Below are 24,097 nucleotides of genomic sequence, written 5' to 3'. Positions count from 1 at the left end.
CTCTGCTATACCTTTTATTCCTGTGATCTAACCATTCTTCAACTGGAAGCCTGGATCTGCCACCCCCTTTCACTTGCTTTGCCCATTCCCTGCCGTCCTCCCCTCTGGCAACCATCATTTTGTTCTCTATATTTCTGAATCTGTTTCTGCTTTTTGTTTTGTCTTGTGTTGTTTTTTTCGATTCTACATACAAGTGAAATCAGGTGGTATTTGTCTGACTTGACTTAGCATAATGCCCTTTCGGTCCATTCACTTGTGGCTCATGTCAAGATCTCATGATTTTTCTGTGGCTGAGAAATATACACCACCATCTTTGGGTGGCTTCCATATCTTGGCTATTATAAATAAAGCTGCAATAAATACAGGAGCATGGTGATCTTTTAGAACTAGTGTTTTCATTTTCCCTGGGTAAATACCCAGTAGTGCGATTATCATAAGGTATTTCTATTGTCAACTTTCTGAGAAACCTTCGTAGTGTTTTCCACAGTGGCTTCCCCAATTTACATTCCTACCAGTAGTGTACGAGGGGTCCTTCTTCTCCACGTCCTACCAACACTTAATTCTTGGCTTTTTGATTCTAGCCATTTTGGCCAGTGTAAAGTGATATTTTGCTGTGGTTTTGATTTGCATTTCCCTGGTGATGAGTGATGTTGGACATCTTTTCTGTGTCTGTGGGCATCTGTAGGTCTTCTCTGGAAAACTGTCTACTCAGATCCTCTTCGCAATTTTTTTTTGATCGTCTTCCTATTTTTATTAAAAAAAATTTTTTCAGGGCGCCTGGGTGGCGCAGTCGGTTAAGTGTCCGACTTCAGCCAGGTCACGATCTCGTGGTCCGTGAGTTCGAGCCCCGCGTCGGGCTCTGGGCTGATGGCTCAGAGCCTGGAGCCTGTTTCCGATTCTGTGTCTCCCTCTCTCTCTGCCCCTCCCCCGTTCATGCTCTGTCTCTCTCCCAAAAATAAATACACGTTGAAAAAAAAAATTAAAAAAAAATTTTTTTTTTTTTTACATTTTTATTTTTGATAGAGGGAGAGACAGAGCACAAGTCGGGGAGGAGCAGAGAGAGAGGGAGACACAGAATCCGAAGCAGGCTCCAGGCTCCAAGCTGTCAGCTCAGACCCCGATGCGGGGCTCGAACTCACAAGCCACAAGATCATGACCTGAGCCAAAGTCGGATGCTTAACCAACTGAGCCACCCAGGCGCCCCTCGTCTTCCCACTTTTAAATCAAGTGTGTGTGTGTGTGTGTGTGTGTGTGTGTGTGTGTGTGTGTGTGTTGAGTTGTACAAGTTCTTTATGTATTTTGGAAATCAACCCCTAATGGGATATATCAATTACAAATGCAGGTTGCGTTTTTATTTTGTTGATGGTTTGATTTGCTGTGCAGAAGCTTTTTAGTTTGGTGTAGTCCCAGTAGTTTATTTGGGCTTCTTTTTCCCTTGCCTGAGGAGACTTACCTAGAAAAAGGTTTCTACAAAGATGTCAAAGAAATTACTAACTTTGTTTTCTTTTAGGGATTTGATGGTTTTAGGTCTCATATTTTGGTCTTTAATCCATTTTAAGTTACTTTTTGTGTATGGTGTGATAGTGGTCCAATTGCATTCTTCTGTAGCTATCCAGTTTCCCCAGCACCACTGGTCAAAGAGATGGTCTCTTCTTAATTGTATATTCTTGCCTCCTTTGTCATAGGTTAACTGACCTTTAAATGCATAGATTTACTTCTGAGCTCTCTATTTGGTTCCATTGCTCTGTGTGTCTATTTTTAGGATAGTCCTACACTGTCTTCACTCCTGTAGCTTTGCACTATATTTTAAAATCTAGGATTGTGGTATCTCCAATTTTTATTTCCTTAAGACTGCTTTGGGTATTGGGGGTCTTTTGTGCTTCCTTAGAAATTGTAGTATTACTTGTCCTAGTTCTGTGAAAAATGCTGTTGATGTTCTGACTGCGCTGAGCTTGTAGACTGAGTTGGGTAGAATGAACATGTTAACAATATTAATTCTTGCAATCTGTGAGCATGGACTATATTTCCATTTGTTTGTGTCCTCTTCAATTTCTCTTACCAGTGTTCTATAGTTTGCAGAGTACAGGTGTTTTACCTCCTTGGTTAAAGTTATTCCTAGGTATTTGATTCTGTTGAAGTTGTAAAGGGAGTTATTGTCTTTGTGCTTCTTTGTTACTAGGGTACAGAAACTCAACTTTGCCGTGCATCGGTTTTGAGTCCTGCAACTCTACTGACAGCACTTACTCTAATAGGTTTGTGGTGGCATCTTAGGGTTTTCTATGCATAGCATCATGTCACCTGCAAACAGTGACAGTTTCACTACTTTCTTACCCATTTGGATGCCTTTTCTTTCTGGTCTGATTTGCTCTGGCTACAACCTCCACTACCATGTTGAATAAAAGTGGTGAGAGGAGACTTGTCTATTCCTAATGTTACAGGAAAAGCTCTTGTTCACTGTTGAGTAGGATGTTACGCTTGGGTTTCTCCTACAAGGGCTTTATTTGGTTGAGGTATGAGCTCTCTAACATGAATTTTTCATCTAGAACGGATATTGAATTTTGTGAAAAGTTTTTCCTGCATCTAGTGAGATAATCGTATGATTTTTCTCCCTTGTTAATGTGATGTATCCTGTTGACTGATTTACAAATATTGAACCATCCTTGCATCCCAGGAATAAGTCCCATTTGATTGTGGTGAATGATCCTTTCACGTATTGTTGAATGAGGTTTGCTAATATTTTGCTGAAGATTTTGCTTCTATGTTAGTCGGATATTGGCCTTTAGTTTTCCTTTTTATTTTTCTTGTAGTGTCTTTGGTTTTGGTATCAGGGTAATGCTGGCCTTGTAGAATGTATTTCGAAGCTTTTCTTCCTCTTCTATTTTTTGATCTAGTTTGAGGAGAGTAAGTATTAAGGCTTCTTTAAATGTTTGGTAGAATTTGCCTGTGAAGCCATCTGGTCTTGGACTTTTCTTGGGGAGTTTTTTGATTACCAGCAATGAAACTGAGCCAGTCATCAGCCTGTTCAGATTTCCTACTTCCTCCTGATTCAGTTTTGCAAGATTGTTTATAGAAATTTGTCTATTTTTTCTAGGTTGTTCAATTTGTTGGCGTTTAATTTTTCATAGTACTCTTAGAATCTTTTGTGTTTCTGTAGTGTTGGTGGTTCTCTTTTGTTTCTGATTTTGAGTCTTTTTTTTTATCTTGGAAAGTCTGGGTAAATGTTTATCATTTCCGTTTATCTTTTCAAAGAACCAGCTCTTGGTTTCATCTTTTCTTTTGTGTTTTTAGTCTTTTTCATTTATTCTTGCTCTGATACTATCTCCTTTCTACTAACCTTAGCCTTGGTTTGTTCTTTTTCTAGTTCCTTTCAATGTAAGGTCAGATTTTTTTTTTAAGTTTATTTCAATAGAGCACATGAGCCAGCAGGGGAGGGGCAGAGAGAGAGAGAGAGAGAGAGAGAGAGAGAATCCTAAGCAGGCTCTGTGTTGTCAGCATGGAGCCTGATTTGGGGGTGGGGGGCGGGCTCGATCTCACGAATGTGAGTTCACGACCTCAGTTGAAATCAAGAGTTGGACACTTAACCATCTGAGCCACCCAGGTGCCCCCAGATTTTGTTTTCTTGAGATATTTTTTTCTTGAGAAAAGTATGTATTAGTATTAACTTTCCTCTTGTAAAAGCTTTAGCTGTGTCCCCAAGACTTTGGACTGTTGATTTTAGTTTCACTTGTCTCTATGTATTTTGATTTCCTCTTTGATTTCTTTGACCCATTGGCTGTTGAGTATCATGGTGTTGAGCCTCCATGGATTTTGTGTTTTTTTCCAATCTTTTTAAATTTACTGAGACTTTGTGGCCTAAAATGTGATCTATCCTTGAGAATGTTCCATGTGCACTTGAAAAAAATGTGTATTCAGATGCTTTTGGGTGGAATGTTCTGTATTTATTTGTCTCCCTCCTTTTTTAAAAAAAATTTTTATTTTTTAAAATTTACACCCAAATGAGTTATTAAAGAGTGAAGCAATGATTTCAGTAGATTCCTTAATGCCCCTTACCCATTTAGTCCATCCCCCCTCCCACAATGCCTCCAGCAACCCTCAGTTTGTTCTCCATATTTATGAGTCTCTTTCGTTTTGTCCCCCTCCCTGTTTTTATATTATTTTTGTTTCCCTTCCCTTATGTTCATGTGTTTTGTCTCTTAAAGTCCTCATATGAGTGAAGTCATATGATATTTGTCTTTCTCTAATTTTACTTAGCATAATATCCTCCAGTTCCAACCACGTAGTTGCAAAGGGCGAGATTTCATTCTTTTTGATTGCCGAGTAATACCCCATTGTATATATATGCCAAATTTTCTTTATTCATTCTGTATATATTTAGATCCATCCGGTCTAATGTGTTGTTGAAAGACACTGTTTCCATACTGATTTTCTACCTGATAATCTACCCATTGATGTAAGTGGGGTGTTCAAGTCGCCTACTATTACTGTATTACTGCAGATTTCTCCCTTTGTGTTTAATAGTGGCTTTATTTACTCAGCATTCCACTGTTGGGTGCATAGATATTTGCAACCGTTACATTATTTTGTGGAATTGATTGCTTTATCATCCTGGTAATGCCCTTCTTTGTCCCTTATTACAGTCTTTCTTTTAAGGTCTATTTTAAGTATTGACACATTGGCTTTTCCCCATCCCTCCACTGGTCTATATATGTCTTGAGGTCAAGACTCAACTTGAAGTTGAGTTTCTTGTAGGCAGCAGGTAGACTGTCTTGATTATTGATTCATGCTCCCATCTTATCTTTTTTGATTAAATGTAAATGGTCTAAATGCTCCAAAGTAACTTGTGATAGGCATGTCCTTACTGTCATTTTGTAAAGTCTTTTAAGCCTACATTTAGAAAATGTTAACACCTGGAATGGGGTGGCCAGGCAGAGCTTCCCAAGCTGGCCAACATGAGCAGCACTAAATGGTCCATGAGGTCTCCACATTCCATGAACCCTTGGGGTGATGCTCTTTGTGAACTACATCTACCTTGGGGGATAGCCCAAGGGCCCCACATAACTAGGCTCTTTCCCTGTATGGTTTCCAAATACAGCTTTATTTTAGTTTCAAATTGAAATTTTTGCCCACCATATAGACGAGGAAAGCACTGATTTGGTTTTTTTCTCTCCACGCTAACATAGGCAATAATCCTGTATTCCCTTTCTCTGCACCAAGCCCCCATTTTCGTCAGCAATTTCTGAATTCTCTTTGCCTCAGCCCTGCTTTGTTTCCTTTCTATTTTCTATTCTTCTTCTGGCTAATGTTCCTTCTGTTGCCCTGAGAGCACAACTAGTCCTGCCTCACCGTAGCCAAAGCTCCCCGGCATGCCCACACACATGCGCATAAAGGCTTTACAATGCCTCACCCTAACCTCATCCCAGGGGCTCTGGACTCCCCTCCAGCTCTGGGTTCACTAGATTGATTTCTCAGAACTCCCTGGATTTCAAACACAAAACAGTCACTGTTGGACTCTGGGAAGCTTTGAATCTTTTTCTTCCTTTCCTTAGCTAAGGCTCTATTTACATTTTATTGTATTCCTGCCTACCTCATGTTGGGGGTTACTTCACAAGACACAATCACTTGAAGATAGATTGGAGGGGGGCTTTCTCTTTGTCCAACAGCTGCAGAGATAGAAAAGCGCACCACATTCTTGGAGCGGGGTGGGGGGGGGGGAGATGACTCTTCAGGCTAGTGCTACAGAAGCGAGGACACCGGGCGTGACTAGGTTAAGTGACACGACTATGGCATCTCATAGATGGAAGGAACCTTAGAGAAGCTATGGTCCAAACTGCCTACCTGGACACTTAAAGAAAAAAAAAATTAGGCTTGGGACCAGAGGTGAAAATACTCGGCTAAGAACCAAGGACTGTAGGCCTCTCACCAAGAACCTGTGAGGCCGAATGTGAAATGTTCTTGAAGGGCATGTCCAGCTGGGATGAAAACTACCACGTTGTGCCCAGTCTGACAGAATGTCTGTTGAAATCCAAGATGCGGGCAGCACAGGGCATGCCCGGCCTCTTGCCAACCGTTAAATGCCCTATCAGAATTCCACGCCGACCAGCAGAGACTACAGGCCTACTCTGGGGTGGCTGGGGCCATTTCTGAAGACAACAATGAAGTTGGTGGCATCGGCTGACTCTTCCTTTCCTGAACCGTCTCTCTGGAGGATGGTGATGCTGTCTGACAGCATTGTCCCCACAGCCGAACGTCTTTAAAAAATTGTAGTCAGTCTTCCCCGCCACTGCTTTATCAACTAAGTGTGCCTAATAGTTTAAATTCTTGGCTATCATTTCAATAATCTGCACAGCACCTTCTCCAGGGACAGATTCCATCTCACGAAATCATTTTCTTTGCTGATCTACAAGAAACGGCGCCTCAAGTGTTCAGGTTTTCTCAGGAGATTGCAGCCGTTCAATCCCATCTTCAGGCGCTAGCCCTCTTGAGATTCCCACCCCATCCACAGTTACTGACTCCGCCGAAACCCGGAATCCCTCAAGGTCCTCCCTCAGGACTGGAATAAACTTCTTCCAAACTTGAATTTAGGCTGATATTCTGGGCCTCTTCCCATGAATCACGTATGTTCTTGATGGCATCTAGTAAATCTTGCCAGAACATTTTCAATTTACTCTGCCCAGATCCATCACAGGAATCATTATCTAGGGCAGCTATGGCCTTATGAAATGTATTTTTTGAGACTTGAAACTCAAAATGACTCCTTGCTCCATTGGCTGCAGAATGGATGTTTTGTCAGCAGGCAAGGAAACCACAATCTGATTGTGCATCTCCCTCAGAGCTGCTGGGTGATCCGGTGCATGGTCAGCAGTAATACTTTGAAAGGAATACTGTGTTCGGAGCACTAGGTCTCCACAGTGGGCTTGAAATGCTCGGTAAACCATGCTGTAAACAGATATACTGCCATCTAGGCTTTGCTCCATTTAGAGAGCACAGGGAGAGTGGAATCAGCACAATTCTTAAGGGCCCTGGGATTTTCAGAATGGTACCTGAGTGCCGGCTTAAACTTAGAGGCTCATGGGACTTTAACAAGAGGGCCAGCCTGTCCTTTGAAGCTTTCAAGCCAGGCATTGACTTCTCTTTTCCAGCTCCAGAAGTCCTAGATGATATCTTCTTCTAAGACTGTTGTATCTACATTGAAAAGCTGTTGCTTAGTGTAGCCCCCTTCGTTAATATCAGCTCGATCATCCAGAGAGCTCGCTGCAGCTTCTCCATCAGCACTTGCTGCCTCACCTTGCCCTTGTATGTCACGGAGGTGCCTTCCTTCCTTAAACCTCATGAACCAACGCCTGCCAGCTTCAGACTTCTCTTCTGCAGCTTTCCCACCTGTCCCAGCCTTCATAGAGCTGAAGAAAGCTACGGTCTTGCTCTGGGTTAGGCTTTGGCTTAAGGGAATGTTGGGGGTGATGTGGTCCTCTATCCAGACCACTAGAACTTTGTCCATATCAGCAATATGGCTGTTTCCATTTTTTTAAAAACAATTTTCAAAATGTTTATTTTTGAGAGAGAGAGAGCAAGCCTGACTGGGGGGGGGGGGGTGGGCAGAGAAAGCTGGAGACACAGAATCCAAAGCAGACTCCAGGCTGTGAGCTGTCAGCACAGAGCCCGAGGTGGGGCTCGAACTCACGAATCCCGAGATCATGACGTGAGTCGAAGGCGGATGCTTGACTGAGCCACCCAGGGGCACCAGCTGTTTCACTTTCTTATCACTTAGGTGTGCATCGGAATAGCACTTATAATTTCCTTCAGGAGCTTGTCCTCTTGGCTAACTGTTTGGTGCAAGAGGCCAAGCTTTTGGGCCATCTCAGTTTCCGAAATGGCTTCCTTGCTAAGCTTAACCATTTCTAGCTTTTGACGTAAAGTGAGAGACATGAGGCTCTTCCTTTCAGTTGGACACTTAGGCCAGTTAATAACCCTATAGTGGCCTCTAACTTCAGTATCATTGTGTCTCGGGGACTAGGAAGGCCCCAGGAGAGGGGGAGCGAGGGGGACGGCTGATTGGTGAAGCAGAACACACGCAACGTTACGTTCGCTGAGGTGGGTGTGGTTAGTGGCTCCCTAAAACTATTAGAGATCATTAAAACAAATGCAATGACAAAGTTTGATTGCAAACCAAGCTTGCAAATACTGCAAAGATTACCAGAACGTGACACACAGACACAAAGCGAGTAAACGGTGTTGGAAAAATGGGACGGACAGGCTTCTTCATTGCAGAGTTGGCAAAAACCTCGAATTTGTAAAACCTATAATAAGAGGTGTGTCTATACTGGGGAGATGAGAACACTCGAAAAATCGGGCACGCACTGTGGATGTCTCAGGGGAATGAATTTAAGACTATGGCCCCTCTTTTTTTAAACTGTTACCGCCGCTGTACTGTTTTAACACAGTTCCCTGCTAATTAATTTGTTTCCCAAAAACCCGAGAGAAGCCTGAGGGCATCAGTGATGCATACAGGCTGGCAGTTCTATGTTGGACTTTCCAGCACCTGAGTGACTTCTGCTAACTGTAAATCCAAAATTGTTATCACCTAGTAGATCCTATAGCCCTGGGGCCTCAACCCAATTCACTCAGACCCCTGCTTATGCTGCAGTTGGAAAACGTTGAGTGTAGGAAGATAATCTTGGTTTTATGTGGAAAGGAGCAGTGCTTTGGGATGAGACTACTGAATTCTCTTCCACCGAGGTAGGGAAGGAGAGCACAGAGGCCCCTGGCCTCCATGCAGAGGGCAGGAACCAGAAGCTGTTCCCCCATCAAGCCTTTGTGCCTCCGCATTTCTATTGCTACCCTTTCTCTTTATAAAAAGACGACAGAAGCAATTATGGGTTGAATAGCATCTCTCCAAAATTCCTATGTGGAAGTCCTAACGGCCAGAACCACAGAATGTGGCTCTATCTGGAGGCAAGGGGTCTTTATAGAGCTCAAGATCTTAAAAGAAGGTCACTAGGGGGAGCCCTAGTGACCTAATATGATGGATGTCTTTACCAAAAGGGGAAGCTTGGACACTGAGACTGACACACACACACAGAGGGAAGCCCACGTGAAGACACGGAGAAGACAGCCATCTAGAAGCCAAGGTGAGGGGCCTGGAACAGATCCTTGCCCCACGGCCCTCAGAAGGAAACAACACCCCCCCTCCCCCTCCTCTCTGACTTCTGGCCTCCAGAACTGGGAGATGATAAACTTCCTTGTTGGTAGTACTCTGTTACAGCAGCCCTCTACTCCAGTATGGTAGCCATTCCTGGGATTTAGAAAGTTTTCTTTTTAAGTGAAAAATCTGTAAGATACTCAAGGCCATCCCTTACTGGGGGTTACTTGGAGAAGTACAGCCACCCAGGAGTTGAGAGGCTGCAAGGGGTGGCTTGTCAAAGATTCAAAGTGAAGAAAAGGATCTTTCGATCTTGTATTTGTCGATCCTCTGTTAAAGTTGCTGCTGAAAACAGTATAAAGGGCATTTTCTATGCTGAATCCCCAAACCGCTGCGGGGCCTTTCCAAGAGACTTCGGAAGAATTGGCCTTGACAGCTGAGGAGGTCAAGCTCGGACCCCGGGGAAGATGAGCCCCTCCTGTGGTGCACCTGTTCCTCACACGGACTGCAGAGCAACCTGAAAGGTGGCAGGGGCGGGGCCCGTCCGCGGCAGCTGCCTTTGTCAGCTGGAGGACGTGGCCCTGCTGGCCGTGCACACACGGCCCGGAGGGTCTGCGAGAAAGTCCACAGCGTGGACAGAGCCCAGTGAACGGCAGGCACGCTTGCTCTTAGGATTCAAGGACTTGTGTCACTCCTTGCGCCCGTGGTCACAGGTGCCTTTCCACCACTAGATGGCAGCAGGGCTTGCTGCAAGAGGAAAACAGTCCCAGGCTGGGTTGCTGGGAATGTGGTAGGAGTCCCCTGGGGGGTCACCTTAGCTTTGCTTTCTGGTCCACAAGAAGGGGACCCAGAGACAAGGCTCCATGAAGACATCGGCAGAGATTAGTGCTGCACAGCAAAGAATGCCAAGGACCCCTCGGGGCCACCAGAAGCTGGAGGAAGGGAGAAAGGGAGGAAGCATCCCTCGTAGGGCTTTCCCATGGAGCATAACCCTGCTGATACCTTGGTCTTGGACTTCTGGCCTCCACAACTGTGAGATGATACATTTCTGTTGCAGCCCCCCAGATATGGGTACTGGGTTTTAGGGCAGCCCTAGGAAGCTAACACTGGTAGAGACAAACCAAAGCAAGCCGAGCCCTCAGAGCCCCACTCCTCAGTCCTCCTCATACCGTTTGCCACACTCAGGGACTCCTTATTTATTTTTTATTCAGTGCATAATGCATACACCTTCTCCGCCCTACCAAATGTGCCACCTTCCTCCTCAGATCCCATAAGAGCGAAATGGTAGGAATGAGGACAGTCCCTGTTCACTCGGTCCATGGATAGGTTGTAATTTGCTTTCTTTAAACCCATCTGTTCCTAGTGTGGGTTCATTTGGAGTTTGTTCCTGCAGGCTCCATGCCTGGCGGCTTCCAAGGTCACACCATTGGAGGCTGTTCCCTTTGCCCAAGAGTTGGAAAGGCTCGGGAGAGTAGCAAACATTGGCTCCCCCTGACACGGCAGAACATGGAAACTGAAATCCCGGAGAGAAGCGTTAGGGAGATTCTAGAGGGAGTGGGGAGGTGGAGAGAAGCCAGCGCCAGGAGGCAAAGATGGAAAAATGATGGGGTGACCCTCGGGGTGCCCCGGATGCAGGTGCCTCAGGCAGAGCTGACCTCAAGGCAGAAATCAAGCGGGCCAGTGAGGCCAGGAGTCACTACAAAGCTAGGACCCAACAGAAAGGAAAAAACAAAACAAAACTCTGCTACCCTCCCTGCAGCCTGTCATTCAATTGCTAATTATGGGTGTAATTTAACTGAAAAGCCAGAATGCCTGGGTGACTACCAATGCCCTTAGCTAATCCTTAAACAGTAGTTTAACAGTTTTTTTTTTTTTTTTTTTTTTTTTTATATATAAAAACCACAATCCTATGGGAGTCCTCCTATCCCAGACCAATGGGTTGCCTCGTTAATTTGAAAACTGTCAGTATGGGAATCGCTCACAGTTGCCATAGGTCTAGGAGCTGGGAATCCATTTTGTCCATTCTTCTGCACGTCTTACAAGTATTATTTGGTCAATGACGTAAGGGGGCCAAGCATTTCTGGGAATAAACAAAGGGAGCTACTTTGCTCTTGTTTAATCTCTCCATTTCTTCCCAAATGTGGTCATATGGCAGAAGGAAACTGCATTCTGGTTAAATGCCTTACAAGCCAAGGGCACTGCCTTCCTCCTCATCCTCCTTCTCTGCTCTCACTAAAATCTACCAAGATCCCAAGCAGCCTCTTTGGCAGATGGGGATTCTAGCTCTCTGCTGAGAAGCAACAGAATTGCCCCCGTTTCAGACAAACACCCCTTGCGGCAGCCAGTCTGGCTCAAATGGGAGTGATTCGAGGGACCTGATACTCCGCATACAAGTCTTAAAGCTCAATGCCAGTGAAGCGAAATCCACAAATGCTGTTTCTCTTGCCAGGAAGTTCCAGTGGATTTTCTAAGACCCCCGTGACCTAATTTAAAGTGTTTTTCTTCTTTTTTTTTTTGGTCAGGCTTTTCTGATACATAATGCTACGATAAGCTGTTAATTCAATCATTTTCACTTCTCTGCCACTCTTCGTCCTGTGATCAAAGAGTATTATTAGCCACCCTAAAGACACATTAAATAATCAAGCTGTCCAACAGCTGCACATCAGAGCATTAATCTCCAATCCAGGCAAGGCTAAGAAATGGCTTAACTGTTTCTTCTCCTCTGCCCACAGCTATTTTTATACCTCAAACAGCCATCTTGCAGAGACACCTCTCTGGATGAAAGCACATGTTATTGAGAGGATGTTAATAGGGAAAGTGTGAAAAAGAAAAGAGTAGAACCTGGAGACTCAAGAGAAGAAAGTCATTGTTTAGTGGCATCTTTCAAACTTCTGTGTTCTTAAAGCAATCCCATGATCCCCCACGGACCCATCCCTGCTCAGCTAGTCAGACCCATAACATTTTTCAGCAGCGTTTGGTTGGTTGTTCCCCTTCTCCTTAAATTGCATTCTACATCAAAGAAGCTGCCTCAGGATGTGAAATAACCACTACGGGGACAGCGTCAGTGCCTTAGAATATTTGAGACTATTCAAAAAGTGGAATCTAGTTCTATTATGAAGACGGCATGATTGCCCATTTTCAATCAACAGAGCCTGTTCATCGCTGTTGTATTCTTTTAAATACCCTCATCTGTGCCATCAACTCAAAATTCAATGGCAGACGCATCTTTGGTCACTGCATAAAACCCTCCTGAAAAACAACTCCCTTGACTTGAATATTTGCAAATGAAGCAGAGAGCCTGGAACTCTTTGGAGTGAAGGTGAATGGTCGTTTTCAAAGGAACGCAGGATAGGGGAAACACGGAACCTGAACCCAATGCTTTCGTGAGGGTGATGGGACAATTAGCTGCCTTTCCAGGTAAACTATGCTTTCAATTTCATGTCAGATCACAGCGGAAAGCAGGATAGCTGGCTGACCTGACAAGTGTATAATGTGGGTGGATCCTTAAAAGGAATTTCATAGGTTACCCGGTGTGCATACGTGATGTGGTTTTAAAACCTATCTATTTTTAAAGGGTTCTACACAGTATTATATACTAAAAGACAAATAATAGCACCAGGGGATTAGGTTGTATCTATCTGTAGAGAAACACTGTATCCTAAAGGAGGAGAAGCATAAGAGAAACCTCCCTATGTCTGGTTAAACGCTGAAAACAATGTCCCCACCAAAGCCTCCAAATGCCCTTCAAGTAAGGATGCCTTTGATTAAGAGGATTCTAATGAGGCCCAGAGGAAGACGAAAAAAGGTCTTCTCTTCTCCTGTTTATCTTTTCCATTCACTCTTTCAGAGCGTGGAGGCAAACTGCAAAGGGTGGCCCAGGAGCTGTATCCTTTCGGAACTGAAAGGGCATGCGAAATAAAAAATAAAAACCTCCAGCGTGAAAACACAACCTGGAATTTACAAATTAATGGTGCAGCACTTTCTAGGTGCATTGCCAAAAAATTTAAGTCTAAATACCGTGAAGGTTCAGGGTAGAGAAGGTGATGAGACAGCAACATTCGGAGAAACCAGTGCTGTGACTCTGGCAAAACCTCCTCTACTACAACTCCATGTAATTTGGAGGAAGTCATGGCAGGCCAGAGCTGATAAGTTAATGATCCATCTTATAGATGAAAAAACTGAGGCCCTAATAAAAGAGTGGTCAATTCAAAGTCCACGACTGGTGAGAGGCAGAGATAGGCACAGAGCCCAGGGGCCTATTTCTGGGTCATTCCTTTATGCCCCACGTGGTTCTGCAGCAGGGGAAGGGGCTAACTGAAAGGATTAGGACAGTGGGTGGGAGACCATTTCTGGGGATCCATCAGATCTTTGTAAATAATAATCAGAGGTCTGCCTTTTCATTCCCATGCCCTCTGGTGGGCACACAGGGTCGTATGAAGACGTGCCCGATCACAACAGACTGAGGCGGAAACAACACGAGAATCCAGCCTCTTCTATTAAACCAGAAGTTAGGGATTTTAAAGATGTAAGATACTGCTGCTCTTCTCATTTGTTTCTGTTCTGGAACATCATTATTTTGATTGAAATTTACTTAAGTGAACACCAACGGTGTGACTGAAGGAAGTGAGGGGCTTTGGGGTAGACTCCCCGCAGTGGGGTCCTTGAATCCCAGCGCTTAATCAGTTACTCTTTGGTTGCATAACTTGGGGCAAACTGATGATCTTTCTGCACAAGGGAGCTCCATTTGCTTCGTGGGTTGTGGGGATTAAGTGGCTTAAGACCAAGTATTTAGGACATTGCCAGGCTTGTAGGAAACACTGAAAAATGTTAAAGGGCTTATGGTTAGTAGCTACAAAATAGGATTAGGCTAGAGCAGCTTTTCTCCAAGCTTGGTGAGAACTTCTACTGCCTCGGCTGCCTGAGTCCTCTCACTTCCTGTGCTGCTGAACCACAAGGGACCCTGTGCGGGGAAGGCTGGGCAGATGGCCACAGCCACCGGGTAACTATCACCACTGTCTCTTTCAGTTCTAAACTCCCAGATCCCTTGAGTTCTAAGTGCTGCTCAAGTGTTTTCAATACAACCAACCATTAATATCGTGGCTTTTCCCTGTGGCTTCTTGAGGCAAGCATTATCCTTTAGTGAAATGCTGTGCTTATCAGTGTCCAAGAAAGGCACAGAAGCAGCACAGTGAAATCAGACACTGATAAAAGTCCATAAGCAGGTTCCTTATAAATGAAACTGTTAATACCAGGGAGGAACAGCTGAAATGACTAAGGAGACAAGCTTTCTACCAAAGGAATAAGGGTAACAGATAAGGGACTGGCGTCAGCAGGGCCATTTAACCACCTTGTGATCTTACATTGCACCCAGCAGTAGCCCATGCCCCCAGTTGGTGCAAATCTGGTTTTTAGAAGAAACACACAAGGAGCACAAACTCTTAGCGCATGAAGATGAGATTTCACTTCCTCTTTCATTGTAGACTTCCCAACTTCTACTTCTGGATAAAACCAAACTTGCCCTGGGACCAAAAAATTACTATAAACCTTTTTTTTTTTTTTTTCCTATTTAATTCCCTATCTTCTTGGTGGTAGAGAGGAACCAGCTCTTCTGTAAGGATTTTACAATACATCATAGCTTATTTTAAAAAGTGGGGGCGGTGTGGGAGGAGTGTTGCCCAGTGGAAAAAAATTCTATTAGTGCCACAATCAGGATATTCAGAGGTCCTTTCCCAATGGTTGTTGTGGGGAGAGGGCTTCGAGGTCAAGGAAAGCTTATCTGAGAGGGAGATGTTTGAGCTGAGACTGAAGGAAGCAAGGGAGTAAGCATGGAACAACAAATTATGTCCAGACAGTAATAGCAAATGCAAAGGTCCTGAGGCAGAGACAAGCTTGGTTACGGGAGGAACACCAAGGCCAGTGTGGTTGGAATGGTATCAGCAAGAAAGACAGAGGCAGGGAAAGGAGGTCAGAGAGGCATGGTGGATCAGACCATGCAGGGCCTTGAGGACTGTGGATCTTACTCTGGGAGGGGAGGGAAGACACTGGAGGCCTCTGGGATAATGAGTAGCATTCTCGGTGACGGATGTCCTCCAGAGTATACTTGAGGGGAATACAGGGCTAGGCTGGGGCATATGGACAAGTGTAAAATGGTGGTGTGGGGGTGTTCCTACGTTGGTTCCCAACGTGGAGCTTGCACACACATGCGTGGAAAATCTGAAATCAACACTTGGCCTGTTTCATGGGATTTTTGTGCAGGTGTACAAGGATGTGGGGAACGCGTGTGGGATGTACTTCGTAGGGTAAATGCCCCTTCTCCTCTTTTACCCTTGAGTCTATCATGTATCTTTCCAGCCCTCATCTAATAATTCAGTTAAGCCACTGCAGACAACTTGGCAGGCACTAAAGGGTGTTCACACACGGGATCACTCCTCATCCTGTAAGCAGCCTCGGGAGGCGGGCGGTATTTCCCTCCTTTGGCAAATAAGGACACACAGGTTCCTGTCCAGGTGACGCAGCTGGTTGGTGACAATTGAGGGAGAGAGCCAAGATTCTTGAGTGCTGACTTTTCCCCACAACCCTGTTCTGTGCCTCTTAAGCTACCAATTTACCAAGGCAGTGATCCAGAATTCGAGAAGATTTACACACAAGAGGATACACATTTGGGTTCAAGAAGGCCTGACTTTGTTGAGAATGACACGGAGAAGCCACACCCTGCCTCATGAGCAGGGGACTTGTTCTCTGGTTACATTTGCCGATTTTGCGTCTCACCCTACCTACTCTTTTGTGTGATGTTCTACACGAACTGTGGGAGAACATGGCTGTGGAAAGACACGCCATTTGCAGAAGTGATAGGGCGCCACCGTTGGTTTAAAACCCAAGCGTGCCTGTTCTTGTGTCGGCTGAGGCCTGGGTCCGTCTGTCAACCAGAAGGGAAGGGAAAGAAATGAAAATTACTTACTAAATAGACATCGAGCACAGAGGCATTATCATCCTGCATTTCCAGAGCATTGGACTCCGAAGTCAAGTAGATGGTCCCCTCTTCCAAGGTAAATGTTGAACTGGAAGGCAACCCTTTACTGGAAAGACAAAGAAGAATGATGAGCATGTGGCCTCCGGAGCAAAATCCAAGGATACTTGCAAAGGTGTGGCTAAAGCAGCAGAGTTTGGGAAAGCCTTTTGGGATAAAAAAAAAAAAAAAAGAGTTTGAGAGTTCAAAGGAAATAAGGTCCTGCCCGGAGATAGGCTCACTTGAGTTTCAGGAATTTGGTGGTGCCAGCAGATTTTTCTGTCTACTTTCCTCCACGGGATGCTTTACATTTCTGAGAAGTGATTTGTGGGTCCCCAGCCTCGGGAGGGTGGAGAGCTATAATCCAGAGGCACACGGGTCAGCTCTGACTTTGAGAAATTGGTTCCCACTGCTTACGTTTTCCACTTGGAGTACTCATGCTCTGGTAGTTGATAAAGATAACCTTGGGCACCGTCCGTAGGGACGATTTCTCTCTACTGTTCTCTTTTCCTTTTAGGTGGGGAAGGTCCAGTTGTAACCATGGTTCTCCAACTTAAGTGTGCATCAGAATCCCCTGGAGGGTTGGTTAGAACCCAGTTTCCTAGGACCTATACCCCCAGATTTGATGAAGTTGATCTGACACAGACCCCATCAGTTTGCATTTTTTAAATTAAGTTTATTTATTTGAGACAGAGACCGTGCGCGCAGGGGAGGGGGAGAGAGAGAATCCCAAGCAGGCTCCACAACACCGACCGTGCAGAGCCTGATGCAAGGCTCAAACTCCCCAAACCTCAAGATCATGACCTGAGCTGAAACCAAGAGTGGGACACTTAACTGACTGAGCCACCCAGGCGGCCCATCAGTTTGCATTTCTAATAAGCTCCAAGGTGAGGCTCATGCTGTTGTCCAAGGCCTACACTCTGCCTAATGATGACTGACGCAGGCACCGAGCACTGGTGAAAACAGCCTACGTGTGCCTTTGGTAACAGGAAAGACAACAGACACAAAGGAAGGCGGCCAGACAGACGTACTCGTGAGTGAGGTACGAGGGAAAACCACCTTGTTTTGCCATGATGGGAGAGCCACTGGCACCTGTTGAATTAATCAGCCCACTTTGATAGTAGTGACACTGGGAATCGAGCTAGGAGCTCAGGAATGCGCAAGTTAGATCTTTAAACTGGGAATTTTCCACGCGAAGGTTTTGCAAGAACACAACGTGGCCAACAGCAGTGGAGGAGAGGACTATGGGGGCCCGGTGAGCTGTGGCAAGGGGCTGGCCATCGCCAGGTGGAGCCCACCTGCCAGGGGGCGAGAGCGGGAGTGTGGAAGACTGCTCCCTCTCACCTACCCTGTGACCAGGTCCTGCCACCCTGCAGGGCCCCGCTCCTAGCTCACTGCTTCTGAAAACTCTAGTTCGAAGCCATCCTCTGAGTTTTTTGTCGGAGCCTCCCAGCTCAACAGGAGACTGACAGGACCTTCTAATCCTCTGCCCGTCCCTACTCTGGGAACGACACATCACTTTCTTTCTGTACACGTCTACCCATCAGTTGAAGCTATGTCACATAGTTAGAAATCCTGACCTTTTCAGTACTGGAAAAAAAAAAAAGGGTCACTAGAATTGTATGAGTCTTAATAAATCAGGTTCATTTGCATTTTTTCTGATCATAAAAGATACTGAAACAATAACTGTCAAAATACTACGAAAGTAGTGAGAAGGGCACGGGAGTCTCCTGGGGGCCTCTCATTTGGTGATGCGGGGGAACGTGAAAACGAAGGGGTAAAAGCCACTGCACTCTGCCTGGACAGGTTTTCTCTTACATTCTGGACACTGTAGAAAAAAAAAGTCCTCTGTTTTCAAAAACCCCACAGTGTGGGACACACAGTTTGTCCCGAAGCACTTGAAGGAGCAGGGTGAGTGTGACCTCTCTCCATGGAGCTGTTGACTTCATAAACCTTTAATGTTTATTTCTGAGAGAGAGAGAGAGAGAGGGGCAGTGTGTGAGTGGGGGAGGGGCAGAGAGAGAGGGAGACACAGCATCCGAAGCAGGCTCCAGGCTCCGAGCTGTCAGCCCAGAGCCCGACGCGGGGCTCGAACTCACAAACTGTGAGACCCTGACCTGAGCTGAAGTTGGTCGCTCAACCGACTGAGCCACCCAGGCGCCCCATTCTGTAAACCTTTAGAGATTTCTTGGTTGGGTAAACTGTCAGCCTTCAAGGGAAGCTGCTTTGAGAAGCACTGTGGAGCCGTGAATACTGCTCAAGTTATTTTTTGCACCAAAAGTAAGGATGCAGTGATGGGTTTTACATGACGTTTGCTTTTCAGCTGCTATACTGTCACTCACAAAAGACGAATTATCTACTTAAACGTCAAACCAAGAAACAAGGTGGTCAGAGAACATATGAGTGTGGTATGACTTTTGATTTTTATCCCTATTTTTGGGGTTCATAGTTTATTTTTATGTAATTAAAAAGTCTCTAATGGCTTCTGGGGAATTTTAGGAACACAGAATTTATTTGGTGAAGTTCAAAGCCAAGTTTTCCCCTTCTTGTCTGAGTTTTTAGTTGTGATATTTAAGACTTTAACCAAGAAGATTCTGGAAGTGATTTTTCTTAAAATTTAAAAAATTTTTTAATGGCAATAGATGCAGCATAAAATATAGCTAGAAGTCGTGTTCCTTTTTCTCCCATCCTTTTGTGATCCAGTCCCTCCCCTGGAAGTAAACTCCCATATTTTTCAATCTAACATTTATCTTCTATTTTTGGTAACTATGAGTAAGCTACTAGCATGGTTGAGAAAAACAGGGTATCCTGTGGGATTTGACAGGTACATGTATGAATTATTTTACCTAAAATAAACACTGTTATATTATAGAAAACAAGAAATACCAGATTCCCTCTGTTGTTATCTGATCAAATTTGATAAAATCAAACAGATACCAAAAAAAAAAAAAACAAAAAAAAACCCACTCTATTTGTACTGTTTCTCACATGTATTAGGATTCTTTCCTATCCCAACAGAATATTCTGAGCATCATTATATTTGGGGGATGAAAATGAGACTCATAGGGACTTAAATCCAGGTTACGTAAGGACCTCTTAAAACAATAAAAAGGCAAATCTCCCAGGTGAAAAATGAGTAAAGGATCTGAATAGACACTTATCCAGAGAAGATATACAAATGGCCAATAAGCCAATGAAAAGATGCTCAACATCATCGCTCATTAGGGGAATGCAAAGAAAAACTAAACCAAGATACCACCTTCACACCCACGAGGATGGCTATAAAAAAAAGATGGTAACAAGAGCCGGAGAGGATGTGAGGACACGGGAGCCCTCCTCCACTGCTGACGAGGTTGTAGAAAGGTGCAGCTGCTTTGGAAAACAGGGTGGGGGGTCCTGAAAACCAACCGCCCCAGGAATCCCACGCCTAGACAAACAGCCAAGACAAACGAAAACATACGTCCACACGGAAACCTGTACACAAATGCTCCCAGGACGCAGGCTTCAGAATAGCCCCAAAGTGTTCATAACCCAAATGTCCACCAGTTGATGAACGGGTAAGTAAGTCCTACAATGGAATGTCATCCAGCAGAAGAATAACAAAGGACAGATGTGTGCGACAACATGGGGGAATGTTGAGAACCTTATGCTAAATGGAAGAAACTGGTCCTAAAGGACCACATATCGTATGATTTCACTTATGCGAACTGTAGAGAACAGGCAAATCTAGAAGAGACAGAAGGCAGAGGAGTGGTGGGTGGGGGTGGGGGGAGAACAGGGAATGACTACTATTGGGTGGGAGTTTTCTTTATTTTGATCTATTTTGAGAGAGCATGCTTGGTGACACCCATGCGTGAGGGTCTACGGGTGGGGGAGGGGCGGGGAAAGACGGGGAGAGAGAATCCCAAGCAGGCTCCACACTGTCAGCAGACAGCAGACTTGGGGTTCGATCTCACAAGCTGTGAGATCAGGATCTGAGCCGGAATCAAGAGTCGGATGCTTGCGGTGCCCGGGTGACTCAGTCGATTCAGTGCCAGACTTGATGTCAGCTCAGGTCATGACCTCACGGTTCATGAGATCGAGCCCTGCGATGGGTTTTGCGCTGACAGTGCAAAGCCTCCTTGGGATTCTCTTTCCCTTTCTCTCTGCCCTCCCCCACTTGCCCAAGCATGTTCTGTCTCAAAATAAATGAAAAAACATTAAAAAAAAAAGAAAGAGCTGGGGGTGCTTGGGTGGCTCAGTCGGTTGAGCGACCAACTTCAGCTCAGGTCATGATGGCACAGTTTGTGAGTTCGAGCCCCGTGTCCGGCTCTGTGCTGACAGCTCGGAGCCTGGAGCCTGCTCCGGATTCTGTCTCCCTCGCTCTCTGCCCCTCCCCCACTCACACTCTGTCTCTCTTTCTCTCAAAAATAAACATTAAAAATAAAAAGTGAAAAACACAGTTACCATATGATCCATCAATCCCATTTCTGGGTATATACCCCCCAAAAAACTGAAAACGGAGTCTCCTATATTTGTTCACCCCATGTTATGGGCTAAACATTGGGTCTCCCCTGACCGCCCTCCACCCACACCCCCACCCCACTCCCGTTCATATCCTGACCTCCAGTACTTCACAATGTGTCTATAGATAAAGTCTTTAAAGAGGTAATTAAGGGTAATGAGATCATTGGGAAAGGCTCTAATCCAATGTGACTGGTGCCCTTAAGAGATGTGTACGGGCACAAAAGACGCGTATAAAAGACCATGTGAAGACACGCGAGGGACCTCAGAAGAAACCAAACTTGCTGCCATCTTGATCTTGGACTTCTTGTCCCCAGAGGTATAAGAAAATACATTTCTGGTGTTTAAGCTACCTAATCAATGCTGCGTTGTTAAGGCAGCCCTAGTGAGCAAATACACCCTTGTTCACAGCGGCCAACAGGCAGAAGCAAATCAAATGTCCACCGATGGAGGAAACAGATAAACAAAATGTGATACGTACGCACAAGGTGGAATTATTCAGCCTTGAAAAGGAAGTGAATTCTGACATGTTAATGGGTGAATCTGTAGAACATGGAACCAAGTGAAATGAGCCAGGCATTAGAATGCAGATATTGTATCAATCTACTTACATGAGGCATCTAGAGTAATTCAACTCACAGAGGTAAAAAGATGAATGAACGGTGGTTGCCAGGGGCTGGGGGAATGGGGAGTCACTTCATGGGGACATTCAGTTCTGCAAGATGAAAAGAGTTCTGGACGGGTGCCTGGGTGGTTCAGGAGGTTGAGTGTCTGACTTCAGCTCAGGTCATGATCTCACAATCCGTGAGTTTGAGCCCCACGTCGGGCTCTGTGCTGACAGCTCAGAGCCTGGAGTCTGCTTTGGATTCTGTGTCTCCCTCTCTCTCTGCTCCTCCCCCCATTTGCACTCTGTGTGTGTGTGTGTGTGTCTCTCTCTCTCTCAAAAATAAATAAACATTAAAAAAATTAAATGATGAAGATGGGAAATTTTATGGTAAATGCACATAATTAACAAGTTATTTAAGCTTCCAACTTTCAATTTAAAAAATGACATAAGAACTCTGTAAAATGCATACAGCCCTATGTCAATCATCAGGCATTGATACACTTAAGTCCCATTAAATGCACTCAAAATAATCTGACATTAATACATCTTGGCACGGAGCTACATGACCAATCCACTAATCTTTATATTTGCTATCCTCCTTATTCAGTACATAGTGAGATCCGAGCACAGAACTGACATGTTACCTCCCTAAAACTATTACGTCAGGTACTAACTACCGCCTGAGAAAAGGGGAGAATGCATTTTAGGAAAACAGATACCTGAGCTGGTAATGCAGCACAGGCAGACTGTGAACTTTGGAACGAGGTTTTGAATTCTGGCTCAAGTGTGTGGTTGTGGGTGATACTGGGTAACTTTTTTAACCTCTCTGGAACTCTGGAACTAGAAGCTCCAGTTTCCCACATATAAAATGAGAACAATATCAAACATGCAAGGTTGTTGGAGGGATTAGCCTCATGCATGTACCACACAAACACCCTTTTATGCACGCTGTGGTCTAGGGGCCAGGAGGGAGCAGAGATGAAAATCAACTCTCTGCCTCATGGAATTTACATAGTATTGAGGAAGGCAAATACTTCAAGCACACGAAAGAGATACAAGGGAGGGAGGGGCATAGACCATCTGTACACAGCAATTCTCCCTGCTCTTCCAGTGGAGTTTTAAGGCTCTCAGGCATGAGTTGGGACACTAGGGGACACGTGTATGTCCCCTCTACTCCATGGGACACTATCCTGCCCTCTGTAGTATCCCACTGAAGTGCCTATTCCTGGGCCAGGACAGGTACCCCACTCCCTGACAGCTCTCTCTAATGATCACAGGCTAACTGCCCCACTCATTTCTTGGCTTCTCTAACCTCTTTTATTTTTTTATTTAAAAAAAATTTTTTTAACATCTATTTATTTTTGAGACAGAGAGAGACAGAGCATGAACGGGGGAGGGTCACAGAGAGGGAGACACAGAATCTGAAACAGGCTCCAGGCTCCGAGCTGTCATCACAGAGCCCAACGCGGGGCTTGAACTCACAAACCGCGAGATCACGACCCGAGCCGAAGTCGGACGCCTAACCGACTGAGCCACCCAGGCGCCCCTCTTTTATTTTTTTCAAAAACACTTTTAATGTTTATTTCTGAAACAGAGAGAGAGAGAGCACGCAAATGGGGAGGGGCAGAGAGAGGGGAGAGAAAGAATCCCAAGCAGTCTCCATGCTGTCGGCACAGAGTCGGACGTAGGGCTTGATGTCACAGACCATGAGATCAAGACCTGAGCTGGAGTCGAGAGTCGGACGCTTAACCGACTGAACCACCCAGGCGCCCCTTGTCTAACCCTTTTTAAAGGTGGGAGAGGGGTAGTTGCACAACTGGTTTTGGGCCACTTGCTTTTCAAGTCCTGCAGGTTTGTTTTGGGCTTCAGTTAAAGCTGATAATAAAAACAATTCATCTTAACATTCTGTTTTTAGCCAAGAGATTAATAAAGGTCAGAGACACCATTGAAGATAAAGCTGTATCTTTGCTAATCAAGAAGCGCTTCACATAGAATACAAAGTTATTTGTGCCATAGAACCTTTCCACTGTATCCTTGAATGTGCATGCGAACGTCCATTGCTACTTCAAAAAATCAATGAAATGTAATTTTTAAAATAGGGAGGGGAGCCTGGGTGGCTCAGTAGGGTAAGCGTCTGGCTTTGGCTCGGGTCATGATCTCACAGTTCGTGGGTTGGAGTCCCGTGTTGGGCTCTGTGCTGACAGCTCGGAGCCTGGAGCCTGCTTGGGATTCTGGGTCTCCCTTTCTTTCTGCCCCTCCCCTGCTCACACTCTGTTTCTCTCTCTCTCAAACATAAATAAACATTAAAAAAAAATTTTTTTTTTAAAATAGGGAGATAATCCAAGAATAAACCATCCAACAGAGCCACCTGGATCCACTGCCTGCGGCCATTTCCTCCGTCCTTGGAGATGCCTTGAGGAGTAAAGGTAAGATTAGTTCTAAAGAGAATTTTCCCTTAAATGCCTGAGCCACTGGTCAATTTCACGTTTGTTTCTCTATCATTCCGACATTAGGGGACATTCTTGCTCCTTAGCCCTGTTTTCTTACTGCACTGTAGATTTCCTGGGCATTAGAAATTGCAATCAATTTCTAATTTGACAGATTTCCAAAGTCTTTTTAGGGGTCACTGTAAGTGAGAGCATCTCTCTTGGGAGCAATGCCCTGAAAGCCCAGTGGTTGTGGGAGAGGACCTGCCATTCCTTAGCCTCCAGCTCCAGAAGATCCATTTCTAGAAGCGATGTTCCGTGGCTGGGTTGAAGAGTCTGGCTGCCGGCCTGGGTTCTGCACCATCAACTTTTGCCACAATTCCCTCAGTTCAGACTGAGGGCTAATTGAGACTAATTTG

At 45.0% G+C, this 24,097-nt stretch overlaps 1 protein-coding gene across 2 annotated transcripts in view; it reads right to left on the bottom strand.

The window, feature by feature from the left end:
- Positions 1 to 24,097, bottom strand: part of PIP5K1B (phosphatidylinositol-4-phosphate 5-kinase type 1 beta) — a 312,168-nt gene that overhangs the window by 10,515 nt on the left and 277,556 nt on the right. For both annotated transcript variants that reach the window (XM_045469367.1, XM_045469368.1), the window contains exon 13: positions 16,095 to 16,212. In XM_045469367.1, coding sequence (XP_045325323.1) covers positions 16,095 to 16,212 — 118 coding nt within the window. The remainder of the gene's footprint in view (positions 1 to 16,094; positions 16,213 to 24,097) is intronic.

The sequence above is a fragment of the Leopardus geoffroyi genome, chromosome D4, assembly GCF_018350155.1.
Source record: "Leopardus geoffroyi isolate Oge1 chromosome D4, O.geoffroyi_Oge1_pat1.0, whole genome shotgun sequence".
NCBI lineage: Eukaryota > Metazoa > Chordata > Mammalia > Carnivora > Felidae > Leopardus > Leopardus geoffroyi.
The sequence above is the reverse complement of the archived record's forward strand: the minus strand, read 5'-3'. Positions and strand labels throughout refer to the sequence as shown.